This window comes from Melanotaenia boesemani, chromosome 22, assembly GCF_017639745.1.
Source record: "Melanotaenia boesemani isolate fMelBoe1 chromosome 22, fMelBoe1.pri, whole genome shotgun sequence".
In the NCBI taxonomy this organism is placed as follows: domain Eukaryota; kingdom Metazoa; phylum Chordata; class Actinopteri; order Atheriniformes; family Melanotaeniidae; genus Melanotaenia; species Melanotaenia boesemani.
Genome location: NC_055703.1, coordinates 4,768,612 through 4,784,730, shown reverse-complemented (window position 1 = coordinate 4,784,730; position 16,119 = coordinate 4,768,612). Strand labels below are relative to the sequence as shown.

The window sequence follows — 16,119 nt, the reverse complement described above, 5'->3', positions numbered from 1 at the left end:
TCAAGTGGATATCGGGGACAGTTCCCCTGGACTGGCAGACTGGGGTGGTGGTCCCCCTCTTCAAAAAGGGGGACCGGAGGGTGTGCTCCAACTACAGGGGGGTCACACAGCTCAGCCTCCCCGGTAAAGTCTATTCAGGGGTCCTGGAGAGAAGCGTCCGTCGGATAGTCCAACTTCGGATTGAAGAGGAGCAGTGTGGGTTTCTGTCCCGGTCGTGGAACAGTGGACCAGCTCTATATCCTCTTCAGGGTCTTTGAGGGGGCATGGGAGTTTGCCCAACAACTCTACATGTGCTTTGTGGACTTGGAGAAGGCATTCGATCGTTTCCCCCGGGGACTCCTGTGGGGGGTACTCTGGGAGTATGGAGTGCCTGACTCGCTTGGACAAGATGTCTGGTCCCTGTACGACCGGTGTCAGAGCTTGGTCTACATTGCCAGCCGTAAATCAGAATCGTTTCCAGTGAGGGTTGAACTCCGCCAAGGCTGCCCTTTGTCACCGATTCTGTTCATAACTTTTATGGACAGAATTTCTAGGCGCAGTCGAGGTGTTGAGGGGATCCGGTTAGGTGGCCTCAGGATTGGGTCTCTGCTCTTTGTGGATGATGTAGTTCTGTTGGCTTCATCGGGCCATGATCTTCAGCTCTCATTGGAGTGATTCGCAGCTGAGTGTGAAGCGACTGGGATGAGAATCAGCACCTCCAAGTCCGAGACCATGGTCCTCAGCCAGAAAAGGTTGGAGTGCTCTCTCCGGGTCTGCAATAGGGTCCTGCCCCAAGTAGAGGAGTTCATGTATCTCGGGGTCTTGTTCACCAGTGAGGGAAGGATGGAGCGGGAGATCGACAGGCGGATCGGTGCGGCGTCTGCAGTGATGCGTACTCTGCATCGGTCTGTCGTGGTGAAGAGGGAGCTGAGCCAAAAGGCAAAGCTCATGATTTACCGGTCAATCTGCGTTCCCACCCTCACCTATGGCCACAAGCTGTGGGTAGTGATCAAAAGAACAAGATCGCGAATACAAGCGGCCAAAATGAGTTTTCTCCGCAGGGTGGCCGGGCTTTCCCTTAGAGATAGGGTGAGAAGCTCAGTGATCCAGGAGGGACTCAGAGTAGAGTCGCTGCTCCTCCGCATCGAAAGGAGCCAGATGAGGTGGCTCGGGCATCTGGTCAGGATGCCTCCTGGATGCCTCCCTGGTGAGGTGTCCTGGGCACGTCCCACCGGAAAGAGGCCCCGGGGAAGACCCAGGACACGCTGCGGACTACATCTCTCGGCTGGCCTGGGAACGCCTCGGGATCCCTCTGGATGAGCTGGTGAATGTGGCCAGAGAGAAGGAAGTCTGGGTTTCCCTGCTCAGGCAGCTGCCCCCTCGACCCAACTCCAGATTAGCAGAAGAAAATGAATGGATGGATGGATGGATGGATGGATGGATGGATGGATGGATGGATGGATGGATGGATGGAAGGATGGATGGATGGATGGATGGATACATTAAAAAATCTTGTGGAAATAAACACTGAATAGAAAACATGATTGTTAACTGGATGAGAAGCTTGACATGTTTAAATTTTCATATAAGTTTTTATTGAAATTCTCAGTCAGAATAAACAGTAGCAGCACAACATTAAACAGATAAAATTTCAATAAAATAAAATACAGAATATGCACATGTGATTGTAATAAAACACTGAAGTTGTGGCAAAATATCTTCAAGTAATGTAGTGAGAGAATTTCACATCTTTGCATGGCAGTTTCAACTTGCATGCATATAACGTGCAATTGTGCTAAAAACTGCAAACTATGTGCAAATTAGTCAACAATAGAAACAATGAGAGCAGATCCAGAAGTCTTCTTTAGCTTCTTTGTATGCTGTAGACCTCAGTGATGACCCAGGGCTTCAGTGGAGAGTCAGTCAGGTGCTGGGAGTGCAGGACCTGTAGAGACACACTGGCAGACAGACAACAACCGTTTACAACAGTGTTTAACCGTTTGATATATTTTGCTTCATTTATAAGGATGTCTATATTTTTACAGTTTCTGGTTTACAGGCTGATGCCAGACTGACACATTAGCTTGAGTAATTATGTTGTATGAAAATGTGAAAGGATTATTAGATAATTTAAAAGTTTTTCTGAGTTATGTAATATAAATATGAAGTTGTTTCTTTTGCAAAATTGTAATGCACATGAATCATTTATGCTAGAGAGAAAATCAGAGAAATTCAGACAAAACAAGTAAAGTAACCCTAACCACCAGTCATAACTTCACTTAACAGCAGGTGAGCTTACCTTTGCAGTGACAGCTGTGTTGTGTCCTGCGGTGGAAATGTGAACAAAATTTTTCACACTTTTCTTTTGGACCACAAGGTGATTCATGACTGCTGGAAAGCAACACCATAGCTTGGGGAAAACTAAATTTCTTTTGCCTGATGTGTTGACGATGGGGGAGAATAAAGTGGGAGAGGCTAACAGCGACATTATTGATGAGCATGAGAGGGAAATTATTTTGGATCCCTTTACTGTAACTTTATTTTTGAGAACATGTGGATGTTCTCAACATGTGGATGAGGTAGGCCAGGGTTATCTGTTATACTGTGAACGCAGAGCTTGAACAATAAAGAACCCAAAAACACAAGGATGTTTGATTATTTTTGTATTTTTTATGATTGAGTATTGAATGAGTTCCTGTTTATACCAGGATGAAAATAAAAGGTAAGTTGATGTGTTTTACAGATGCAGCACGGCTATAATTGGAAAAATAAATGGTGGCTCATTTTGGGAGAAAACATGGAAAAGATTTAAAGTCACTTGAAATAAGAGAGCGAGCGAACGAGAGAGAGAGAGAGGGAGAGAGAGGGTACTGTAGGGTATAAAAGCAAACAGTCAAGGCATTGCACATCAGATGCTCTGTGTAACTTTCTGTAAAAATATAAAAACTGTTGTGGATATTTAATTTAGTACTAAAACCGCTCCTCTTCAGTAACTCTTCAGATGTGCTGGTAACTGTATGAAAAAGTCTGTTCATGTTGAGTTTTATTCAACATGGAGGGATTTTTTCATCTGGATCTTTGTCAGAAGTTATTTTTTCCACCCATAAAGAGTTTGGGTTAATGGCACCAGGCTAATTAAATTAAAGTGGCTTTTATTGTTTCACTTCGTTGTGGTACAAGATATTTAAAATCTAAACCAAATAAAACATTTGACATTGAATACAATGAAAACTAAACTACAATGAACAGAACCGACTGAAACTAAAGAAGACAAAAATAAAAAACTCGACATTCGAAACTCTAACTGGTCTTGTTGTCATTAGTAAAAATACATAACGTCTAGCTTAAGATCTTGAGGCTTACAATTAAAGTACACATACTTGAATTATTGTTAGTTATAAATATTTTCCATATTAAAATCGTCTGATTGTGCCAAAAACTTTCGAAGGGGTATTATTAGTTGAAAGTATGTTGCTTCTATGAAAAGGACAGGAGACCGTATGCTTGTTTGATCATTGCGCTCAATTTTATTTATATCCAGACAGCAAGATGGGGTTAAAACACACCATCAGCTGAGTTGTCAGTGCATTTTATTTTGAAAAATCTTTGATACAGTTCTGGAATGGCATTTATTTTGAAGATGTTTTGTTTTTTCCTGCCCTTTAATGGAGGTGACCTGAGACTGTCTCCACAGTGGAGCTCTGCAGCCAGACTGTTTTGCTGTCTTGCTATAGGACACAATGACGGTGTAACACATATAAAAATACATAAAAAAAAAACTAGGAGGGCCTATTTTAACTTCCTTTAACTGATGAACGGTCTCATGAACTGTGCATATATCAAAATGATACCCTCTAAACACTCTTAACCCCTTACAAAAGCAGAAGAGCTGAAGGTGGCTATTGAATCATCCTGGTCTTCATTCCACCCCAGCAGGACCACAGGTTGATAACATCCATGCCGCACCGCATTGAGGCAGGAATCTGTGTATTTCACGTAATATTCAAATTTTCTCACTTGGCATTTAATGAGCCTACAAAATGTTAGTTTTCCTTTTTAATTTGAATTACTGAGATAAATTTAGTTTTGTGGAATATTCAATTTTTTTTTGTTTTACTTGTATGTACTGCATATACACCTCCCAACACCCCCCAATGTGGTGGAGAATGAAAGAGCCAAGATCCTGTAGGACTTCGAGATACAGACTGAGAAAATGGCCAGCCAGCCATTGTGATGGATGTAGCCATCTACGATGATGGCAACATCAGGAAAAACGAACACAAGAAACTGCAGAACCAAGGATTCAAGGAAGAGCTGGAGAAAGCCTAGAAGGTGAAGGCAACAGTAGCATCAGTGGACATCTGCACTTTGGGGGCTGTTTCCCCCACCCTGGAGAAGTGGCTCCAACAGAGACCTGGAGAAACATCCGACATCTCTATCCAGAAGAGATCAGTCCTAGGAACAGCTAAGATACTGCGGAGGACCCTCAAGTTCCCAGAACTCTGGTAGATGACCCGAGCTGGAGATGAACAGCAACCCACATCACCCAGGGGAGATGGGAGGGTGGGTGAAGGAAGAGTTTTGTGCAGTGTGTACTGACTACTCAGTGCTGTTCTACATTTTGTCATACTTGGGGCATGGATTGACAGTAGTCTTGGGTTTTGAGTACAGATAAAACTATTTAACAGCAGTTGTCAGAAGTTTTGTGAAAGCAGTTTGAATTGTGGGTTTAGTGTTTAAACGTGAAAAAATGAGAGCATATCTCAAAAATAGTGTTTTAGCAGTTGAGGAATACTTTAATATCCACTTTCCGTTTGATAAAAAAAACTGCACTGCTCAATTCTGCCACTAGGTGGAGGTGTTCACCAACAAATTCTCTACTCTGCTCTTCCTTAGTACATTATCTGAAGCGTGAGAACACTAATTCCTTTAAGACATGTGCTTCATTGATTTTATTCTGATTGACAAAGTCTCAGTTTGATTCCACTACATGCGTTTTTAATTTAACTTCGTTCTCTCAGTATTAGTACTTTGTTAAGTACATATAAGAACTCTATCAGCACCCTGTCAAAACTTTATTAGTACTTATCAGAACTATCTTATGATTCTGTTAGATCTTTATTATTACTTTATCAGAACTCTATCAGAAGGCAGTTTATTTCTACATTACATTTTCATGTACGGGACAATTCAAAGTGCTTTACATGAAACATTAAAACCATCACAGATATTAAGAAAATAGTAAAAAGTAGCAACAAATAGCAAAAACCACAATAAAATCATAAATTATATTAAACTAATTAAAAGCAAGATAAGTTAACAAGGTAGCGTGCAGATTTCGTGCATAGACACATGAGAAAGGAAATGTTTTTAACCTGGATTTAAAAAGGTTTGGAGAAAGTTTACTCTCCACTGGCAGTTTGATCCACTTGTTTGTGGCATAACAACTAAATGCTGCTTCTTCATGTTTAGTCTGGACCAGGGGTTGCCAACTTTGGTCCTCAAGAGCCACAATCCTGCAGGTTTTCCAAATTTCCCTGCTCCATCCATGGATCCATTTAATTTGAGTCAGGTGTGCTGGACTAAGAGATCTGAACACGTCACACCAGTTGTAACAACTTTACACTGGCTTCCAATTTACACTGTTTTCCAGTCAGTCACAGAATAGATTTTAAACCCTTCTGATTATTTACATCCCAGAACGGTTTAGGCCCAGAATACATCTGTGATATGTTCAGAAAATAAAAACCTAGCAGAGCTCTTAGATCCAAAGACTCTGGTCAAATAGTCCAGCCCAGAGTCCAGACTAGAGTCCAGACTAAACATGGAGCATTTAGCTGTTATGTTGCAAACAAGTGGAACAAACCATCGGTGGAGATTAAACGTTCTCATGCGTCGGTGCATGAAATCTGCACAGTAACTTTTTGACTTATCTTGCTTTTAATCATTTTAATGTAATTTATGATTTTATTGTGGTTTTTGTTATTTGTTGCTGCCTTTTACTATTTCTTAATATCTGTGATGATTTTAATGTTTTATGTAAAGTACTGTGAATTGTCTTGTACATGAAATGTGATGTAGAAATAAATTGCCTTCCCTTTATTATTACTTTATCACAACTCTCTCAGTTCTCAGTTAAAACTTTATTATTACTTGATAAGAACTCTATCAGCCCTCTATCAGAACTTCACTAGTACTTTTTCAGAACCCTCTCTTTTCTCTGTCTAAACTTTTGTAGTATTTTATCCAAAATCTTTCAGCATTCTGTTAGAACTTCATTAGTACTTCATTAGTACTTCATTAGAGCTTTATCTGAAAGTTCCTAGTACTCAGTATTCTATTACTAATTTATCAGTGCTCTCTTGGTACTTTGTCAGAGTTTTGTGTTTTCTCTGTCAGAACTTCATTAGTACTTAATCAGAAATTTCTCAGTATTCTCACGGAACATTATGAATACTCTGTCAGGGCTCTGTATGAAGTTTTTCAGTCCTCTGTCAGGACTTCATTAGTACTTAATAAGAACTTTCTCAGTACTCTTTTATAACTTTATTAGATCTTTATCTATTCTCTCTCAGCATTCTGTAAAATCTTTTGTAGTACTTTTTCAGAGGTCTAACTGAACTCTCTCAGTACTGTCAGAATTTTATTACTACTTTACTAGAACTACTTTTTAGAACATTATTCATACTTTGTAAGGGATTCATCCAAACTCTCAGTACTCAGTGCAAACTTTCTTAGTACTTTTTCCAGGCTTTGTCTACATTTTTGAGTACTCTTTCAGACCTTTTTTAATAATTGGTATTTTATTAGTACTGTCAATATTAATACTTTTCACATATTTATCTGAACTCTCTCAGCAGTCTGACCTTTATTACAGTTTTTCTCAGTAACTTTGATGCATTTCTCTCATCAGAATTAACAGCAGTTAACACATTTCTCCAAAACAATTAGTACAAACTGCAGAACCTGGTAGAAAACATTTTCACTTCATACGCTCTTTGTCATCTTAAAGTAATTTGTTCACAGTCTTATGCAAATATATATATATATAAAGTATCAACCCTTGTGTAGTTGTGCACAACTGTAAACAATATACTACTGTAACAGTACATACATGTTACTGTACTGTATGCAACTGAACATACTAAATGTAGATCAAGACATTCTTGTCTGTCTGGCCATGTATTTTCATCGACATCACATCGGATATCATCCCTTGCGATGCAGTGAGGAAACTATCCCCTCGAGTGGCGAAGCACCATCTGCAGGACTCTGCTGTGATCTCTTTGCATCCTGCATCCATGGCTGCTAGCAGAGCCATGTGAGGTTGTGAGCGCTGGTGGACACCTTCCACCTCCAGGCAGAGGGTTCTCTTAGAAGATTTAGTTAAGGCTGAGGGTCAACTGAGAGCTGTTGTTCAATTTAAGAGACTCTCCAGGAAAATATTATAAAGAATTATAAAAAATCTGCTGGACAGATTTTAATAACTGGTTTAATTGTTCTGTATGTAAAGACTCAAGCAGTGAATGAGAACTATTAGTTTTATGGGGCGTGACTCTTCTGCAGTTGTAAGTTGTTGACTGATATGACCAAAGCAAATGGCGATGTCATGAAACAGCAGAGAACTGTCTGAAAGCAAATGCTACATGTCTGAAGGCATTTACGGTATAAATGTGATGAGAAATGCTACTCTGATGTGCACACATGACTAGCTGGTGTGGAGTTTGAACTAAAAGCTTTGAGAACTTTATTTCTATGTGAGAAATGCTCCAAAGCGACTGAGAAAAACTAAAGTACTTTATCAGAATTCTCTCAGTACTCTCTAAGAACTCTATTAGTAATTTTTTAGAACTCTCAGTAGTCATTAGAAATTCATCAGTACTTTGTCAGATTCATTTGAACTCTCAGTACTTTGTTCTAATTTTATAAGTACTTTATCAGAACTCTGTCTAAACTCTCTCAGTACTCTTTCAGAACTTTATTAGTAATTTACCAGAATAAACGGTACTCTGTCAGAACTTCATTAGTACTTTGCAGAGTGAACTCTCTCGGTACTCTGTCAGAACTTCATTAGTACTTTGCAGAGTGAACTCTCTCGGTACTCTGTCAGAACTTCATTAGTACTTTGCAGAGTGAACTCTCTCGGTACTCTGTCAAAACTGCTGAAGGTTCAGTTGAAAAAGATCAAGGTGAGGAAGACTACAGCTGCTGAAGGTCTCTATCAGAACATTGTCAGAACTCTATCAGAGCTTATGAGAACTTCACCAGAATGTTGTCAAAATTTAATCAGAATTTTGTCAGAACTTCTTCACAACTTTATTAGTACTTTGTCAGATATTCGTCTAATCTCTCTGAACTTTTATCAGAACTACATCAGAACTTTTTAGAATTAAATCAAAGGTTTTGTAAGAACTTTATCAAAACTTTATCAGGACTCTATCAGAACTTTGTAAGAATCTTATCTGACTTTTATCTAAACTTTATAAAACTCTATCAGAACTTCCATCAGAATTTTATTAGAACTTTGCCAGATATCTATTCTATTCTATTCTATTCTATTCTGTCATTTGGCAGACGCTTTTCTCTTACATCTGAGTAAGAACAACACAAGCAGCAGGATGGGAGGTCATTAAGTGGTATTCAGACTGCTGTGAGTCCAGGTGGACCCTGGTGCTGTCATGTAGTGCTGGATGGTGCTCTTTCCCCTCTTGGGTGTAAGTGCACGCAGCTTATTCAGTGCTGAGTTGAGCCGAAGAGCTGGACAAATCTTTCTAACTCATTCCGACGAGTAGAAGAAAAAGCTAAGTGTGGAAATGCTCCTTAAACAGGTGAAGGTTTTTAGCTTGCTCTTAAAAGAATTTATTTCTCAGTGAACTCTCAGAACTTCCATCAGAACTCTACTTATCAGAACCCCACCAGAACTTTATCAGAACTCTTAGAAAATTTTAGATCTCTTTCAAAACGTTGTCAGAACTTTATCAGAACTTCCATGAGATGCGTGGGGATTTTTACACTTGTTCACCAGCTGCACACATCTGGACCCAGACTGAAGACGACCTGAACATCTCAGAACAGTCTGAGGATTGACGTGGAACTCTGAATGAAGCGTTCCGTGAAAGAAAGATCAAACCGGAGTCTTGCTGTCGACACATTTTCAGTGGTTTAAAGTCTGTTGCATGGAACCGGGTAGGTACCGCTGGTAGATGAGGAGCTGGGAGGTTCGGAGCTCCGGTGGACCCCCCTCCCCTGACGTCAAGTCAGCTGACTGTGACGGTGCTCTTATAAGGAAAGTTTGACAAGTTGGGCTCAGTTCCCGTCCTGGTCCCGCACGTGGATACAACTTCACCAGAGAGAAACTTTGACAAGTGGCGGAGAAAGTTCTGCTGGGCCGCTTTCTTCGTCTCCAGAACCTTCCAGGTAAGTTTTATTTAGATTTAGATGAAACGGGTCGGAACCAAGCGGACACACTGCGCCGCGCTCATAACTTTCACACTCTTCTGAGACTTTTTTTATTCTGGTGTGTTCTGGTCTCTGTCCAGTTTTCTCCTCCATCTCCAGAGCGCATCCAGTTCACGGTTCTGATCCTGTTTCTGGGTTCACTGACCTCCCATCTGGTTTCAGGAATGTTCTGTGTTCAGATCAGAGATCCAGAGGTTTCCTGTTCGGGGTCGGTTGAGACCCGCGTCCCGTGATTTAAAACCACATCAGAGTCCAGAGCGGGTCTTTGTGCTGCTCCATTGTTCTGCTTTGTCTTCTTCATTTAACAACTCAGGCTCAGTCATGTAGAAAGTGGCGGGCTCCTCTGTCTGTTAGTAACTTATTTTCTGTAAAAAAAACAACTAACAGGCTCATTATTGTTATGATTTATTCCTCCTTCAAGGTGGAGGTTTGTTTCAGGATGTGGAACATGTTCTGTCAGCAGCTTAATGCAACATAAGTGAGAGCACATGAAGTTCATTTGGAGGTGCCTGCTGATCCTCACTCATTTCCTCATGAAGGCACAGCCAGCACTGTCCTCTGAAGTAAAATGTCCCAGTGTTTGAGTAGCGAGTGCAAAACTCCATCAGGAGGGGATTAGATGGAAGTTTAAGTTGGGAAGCAGGAACTCAGAGAAAAGCCACAGATTCAGCCGAACAACTTTCCCTCTTGTCTCGTGTGTTTTGGATTGTCCAGTTCTGTCTTCTAGCTGTCTGACTCAGAAATTCACTTTTAGATGTTTTCTCTCCACTGACATCTGAAATGGGAAAAGCTCATCTTTCTTTCCTTTAAACACTGTCACATTTAGCTGTTGCCAGCTGTATAAATCACTGAACTCTGAGGATCCACCCAGATCCACTCAGAACCACTCAGATCCACTCCAAATCTCGTGAAGGACCTGTTGATTCAGGTTTTAATCCTGATTGCTGTAACTTGACAGGGATTAAAGCAGGATGGTGGCATACTTTTGGAAATTTTCCCAGAAGATATGTTTGTGGATGTGAGCTGAGGAAAGAAGTTTACCACAGTCCTCACGAAGCAGATTTAACTGCCTCACAAACTGATTCCTGCCTCTTTTCCTTGTGTCCTCCATTCCTGGTTCATTCCCGCCCAGAAAGGAGCTTCTTAGGCTAAAAAGCAGCCAAGGAATCCCAGCTGAAGGAGATGATTATTTGGTGCCACGAGCTGAAGACTAATGCGAGCTGTTAACGTCTGCAACCTTTGACACAGTCTTAAAGGTGGCCTAAATATTCTCACATGACATGTTGTGAAGTCCTGAGGAAAAGGTTTAGACGTTTTCTGGTAAATACGTCCTTCAGGTTGATGACTGCAGCTTTTCCCTCAGCATAGTCCGGACGGGTTAATCCCCCCTCCCCCCCTCGCACGGAGCCCCAGTTCTGGATCTGATTGTATTTGTTAGAAAAGCACAACATTAATTCCTCACAGGTTTACTGGCAGGTCACCTGGTAGTTTCAGCAGCTCTGCATCAGAACGAGGAAAAGCCCACTTCAGGTCAGGAGCTAGAGCTTCATCAATAGTCCAGGACTGAAGGAGTTAACTAAGAACTAAGATCTGAGATCTGATCATGGACCTTATTTTAAGTGAAGTCAATTAAAAAAAAAAGCCAAATAAATAAATAAATAAATAACACTTTACTTGTTCCAGAGGGGCAATTTATGGCGAACAGAGTAGTTTTACATTTTTCACAGCCCACACACACACACGCACACACACACACGCACACACATATATGTTATATTTATTTATCCATATGTCATTTCTTCTTCATCTGCTTTTCTATTATGAAAATATTTGCAACAAAACTTTAGCTATAAGGGCTAAATATAAAACAATATAAAAATAATCCCTAATTATTTTTGAGGTAACATGTTTAATTAAATATGATAACTTGATGCCATATATATTGATTTGAGGTCATATCGCCCAGCCCTAATAAATAAATAAATAAATACATAAATAACTAGAAGCTGTTAAAATAAATTAATTTATGTAATTAATTGTGCTAAAATTTTTAACGCATTTGCAGCATCCATCTTTGATGACGGTGAGACATGGAGGTCTTTAGAAAAAGTGAGTCGACTGGCTCTATGTATAGATTTGAGGGCATCAAACCTATGGGAGATGATGATAACACTTTACTGGAGAGAGGGTTCAACAGCCGCACTTTTCCCGCATTTAAAAAAAAGAAAACAAACGCCCACTGGAGTGTTTAGCAACAACAAGAAAACCATTTCTTCTCCTCATCTTTCCGTCCGGTCTTCTTGCTCCTGAAGCAACATTACTGAGGGTTTAGTAACTGGTCTGGTCTGTTGCCTCCATTATTGGTGAAAACAGCTGCTAAACTTTCTCCCTTCTAAACTGAGGTTGGGAGGCAGAGGAGAGGTGATTCCTCCTGGGTGAAGCTGCAGCTAGCTTCAGGCTTAGCTCCCTTTTCTTTACCATGGTGATAACATCAATAATAATAATAATAATAACATTATTATTATTATTATTATTTATTCTTTTATTATTATTTTTATCATCATCATTATTATTATTATTATTATTTTTAATATTATTATTATTATTATTGTACAAAATAGTATACAGAGTGATACACTTCACTACAGTGCAATAAACCATATATTATTGTATGATTTAAGTTAAATGGTTGGTTAATTATTAATACTGTAGATATAATATATAATAATATAATGTGATACGACACAGGGAGTGTGACAGTATAATACAGGTTTATAATGATAATGTGCAGTGTAATATGAAGTATAATATAGAATAATAAAGTAAAGTGTAAACATAGTATATGCATGATACTAATAATAGTGGTAAATAATGACAGTAATATATGGTGAAGGATGCTGAGATCCAGGATTTCCTGGAGTTTTTAGGTCTGAAAACTTTAGTGAGTTTGGAGGAACTGTCTTCTTAGATTGTTGGTTTTCATGGTGTGTTTTAGATTTAAGGGACCAAAGTGTGTCCTTTGTCCTCGTGTCCAGTAATAAGATTAGCTTGTGTTGCGTCATGAAACATAGAATTTCCTCTCCTGCAAAGATGTGTGTTTAATCCCAGATAAACAAACCCAGACAGAACCAGAGGAGCTTCGCTCCAGATGTTTCTGGATCTCTGATGTTTGACTTCAGCTCGTCTGTCACCTTCTTACTTCTTCCTGTTTTTCTTTTTTATGTCATCAGCTAAAGCTCCACAACCATGGGGGACTGGAGCGCTCTGGGCCGTCTGTTGGACAAGGTCCAGGCCTATTCGACTGCCGGGGGGAAGGTCTGGCTGTCAGTCCTCTTCATCTTCAGGATTCTGGTCCTGGGTACCGCTGTTGAGTCGGCGTGGGGAGACGAGCAGTCTGCCTTCAAATGCAACACCCAGCAGCCTGGTTGCGAGAACGTCTGCTATGATAAATCCTTCCCAATCTCCCACGTTCGCTTCTGGGTCCTCCAGATCATCTTCGTCTCCACGCCCACCCTCCTGTACCTGGCTCACGTCTTCTACCTGAACAGGAAGGAGCAGAAGCTCAACAGGAAGGAGGAGGAGCTGAAAGCGGTGCAGAATGATGGAGGTGACGTTGACCTCCCGCTGAAGAAGATCGAGCTGAAGAAGCTGAAGTATGGCATCGAGGAGCACGGCAAAGTGAAGATGAAGGGGGCCCTCCTCAGAACCTACATCGTCAGCATCTTCTTCAAGTCTCTGTTTGAGGTGGGCTTCCTGATGATCCAGTGGTACATCTACGGCTTCAGTCTGTCCGCCGTCTACACCTGTGAGAGGGATCCGTGTCCCCACAGGGTGGACTGTTTCCTGTCCCGTCCCACAGAGAAGACAGTCTTCATCATCTTCATGCTGGTGGTGTCGCTGGTTTCCCTGCTGCTCAACGTCATCGAGCTCTTCTATGTGTTTTTTAAGCGGATCAAAGATCGTGTGAAGGGGAAGCAGCAGCCCACCCTGTACCCCAGCGGGGGCACTCTCAGCCCCACCCCCAAAGAACTGTCCACCACCAAGTATGCCTACTATAACGGCTGCTCCTCCCCGACGGCGCCCCTCTCTCCCATGTCCCCCCCAGGCTACAAGCTGGCCACGGGGGAGCGGGGAACCGGATCCTGTCGTAACTATAACAAACAGGCCAACGAGCAGAACTGGGCCAACTACTCCACAGAACAGAACAGGCTCGGCCAGAACGGCGCAGGAAGCACCATTTCCAACTCCCACGCTCAAGCCTTTGACTTTCCAGACGACACCCACGAGCATAAGAAACTGTCCTCGTCGGCAGGACACGAACTGCAGCCCCTGGCGCTGATGGACGCCCGGCCGTGCAGTCGGGCCAGCAGCAGGATGAGCAGCAGAGCCCGCCCCGATGACCTGGACGTGTAAACGCCAGCCCCCCTGCCTCCAGTCAGGCCACACTTGATGCATAGGTTCATTTTGAAAGATGAGACTAACCTCAGTCACTGTCTTCAGCATAGAGACAATGAGACATTAAACCTTCTCATTTCATACTGTCAGAGGTACCAGATGCAATGCTTCTTCTCTCTTCCTGTAACTTGTTACTGGTATTGGCCAAACTTAGCAAACTAGAACAGCCATAGGAAAACAAAGTTCTCATGAAAAACCCAGTCAACCAGCAGATCCTTGAGATGGCCCAGCAGGAAGATCTGGGGAGGACCTGGAGGAGAACAACCAGAGATGGAGAACATGGCCAAGCTGCTCGGACTCAGGAACCGGAGCAAATCTTGGAAAACACCACCTGATCTTTCTAACGTGCACTAATATGTGAAAACACTGTCCTTTGTGGACTCCCATTGTCTCCTCGTGTGTGTTGTCATGACGACATACTTTGGAGAACAGACAGATGAGTCATGAGGCCGTCATGTGACCATCACAACATGATCTGACTAGATATAAAATAAAAAAAGGTGTTTTCTGGACTTGGTGCTCTTTAGAAACAGTCACTGATCGGTTCTACTGCAGACCACTTCACCGGACCTGGACCTGGTCTTGCTGGACCTTCAGCAGTAACTTCATTTTACTTAAAGCATTGTAGGCCATCAGGGACCTTTTGTCCTTTCAGGTAATTTTCCCTTAGTTTCTGGCCTCCATCCTGGTTGTGTTTCCTCATATTGGATGATTTCTTTTGTTAGAAAGTGTTTCTCTAGAAGAACTTTGAAATTCCAATTGAAATTTTTTCTTTAAAGTCAATGTGACACATTTCCTACCCCTTCATTAATACTTTATTAATTCCCTTTGGGATTAATAAAGTATTTTCATTTCAGGACAAAGAAAATTACTTTAAAACTTTACAGATTAGTAAGTTTTCAGCTTTTTGGGGTCAAAGTCACTGAATCAAAATTCAGTCCTAATCAAAGATACCAAATATGTAGTTATTTAAATTATTTTAACCCATTAAATGTCAGTTTGATGACATGATGTCACTTTTTTATGGGAAAAAAAAAACCACAATAAGTCTTTATTTTATTTAAAAAACAAAATCAGTGTTTTACTCATTTTCAGCACATTTGAGATTGATTTAGAAAAAAATCTTGCAGCTCCCAAACTTTTTTTATTGAACTTTTTGTAATTAAAACAGTGATGTCATGTAATTAAATTGGCATTTAAAGAGTTAAAATAATTTGAATAATGACATATTTGGTAGTTTTGATTAGTTCAGGAGTTGATTTTGAAGGTTTGAACAAAAAAAGTGGAAATGATATTAATGTGTAAAGCAACCCAGAAGGGTTAACACTTGTCCAGAGACCTGTGCCTGTAAGCCCCTTTTTGGTTCATCCTCACTTCTTTTGCTGATAAATCCTGTAGGAAAACTTCATCTTTTCATGTTTCTATAACTCCATTTGAACTCCACAGTGTAAACCAGAAGTTTAGTCCAGGTTCCACATTCAACACAAACTGATCTCCAGTGGGTCGGACTAGCAAAATGACAGGATAATAACCTAAAAATAAGAATAACTTCACATTTTTCCCTTTATTTTAGAAATGTAAAAATGTACAATGGATCTATAAAATCATTAAACATTTAATTCCAAGTATCTGGAAGTGAAAAATATATATCATGATTAGAGTAACTTTTCCAGATCTAAAAGTTATTTTAAATGTACATATGTGTACTTTTCCACATGTGTGTAGTAATCCTGACAACCTGAAGATGGAACAAGTTCTCCTCCTGCCTTGGAAATGTTTTACATTTAAACAGAATAGATGAAACCTCACCTGGAAACATTAGAGATTACAGTTGCTTTTATTAAAATATTACCCTTAATATCTTCTATGTTCATATTAATTCATTCTGCAGGCCAAATTGGACCCTCTGGTGGGCCGGTTCTGGCTCCCCAGCCCTATGTTTGACACCCCTGATGTAAACCCTGTGATTGGATGGAAATGAGAAACATCAGGGTTCCCTTGTTCACGTTTTTCCCACCACCATACCTGCAGAGCTTCCAGAACCATCTGAAAGCTGTCTGATCTCTGAGCTAACAGAAGAACATCAGCTTAGATAAAAGTCTTCTAAAAGAAGTTCCTGTGGTGTCTAACTGAGACCCAGAGACTGGTTTCCTCCCTAAGCAGACGTGTTGCATCATTTCCTCCTGATGCAGGCTAAAACATCCCTGCGACTCTTTATTCTTTTTC

General features: G+C 40.8%; 1 protein-coding gene across 1 annotated transcript; it reads left to right on the top strand.

Annotated features, from left to right (window-relative positions):
- Positions 1-9,279: 9,279 nt before the first annotated feature.
- gja1b (gap junction protein alpha 1b) lies at positions 9,280-14,694 on the top strand. Its single transcript, XM_041976147.1, has 2 exons — positions 9,280-9,396; positions 12,669-14,694. Exon 2 carries the CDS (start codon positions 12,685-12,687, stop codon positions 13,849-13,851), a length of 1,167 nt encoding a protein of 388 aa, XP_041832081.1. The 5' UTR covers positions 9,280-9,396; positions 12,669-12,684; the 3' UTR covers positions 13,852-14,694.
- Positions 14,695-16,119: the final 1,425 nt, after the last annotated feature.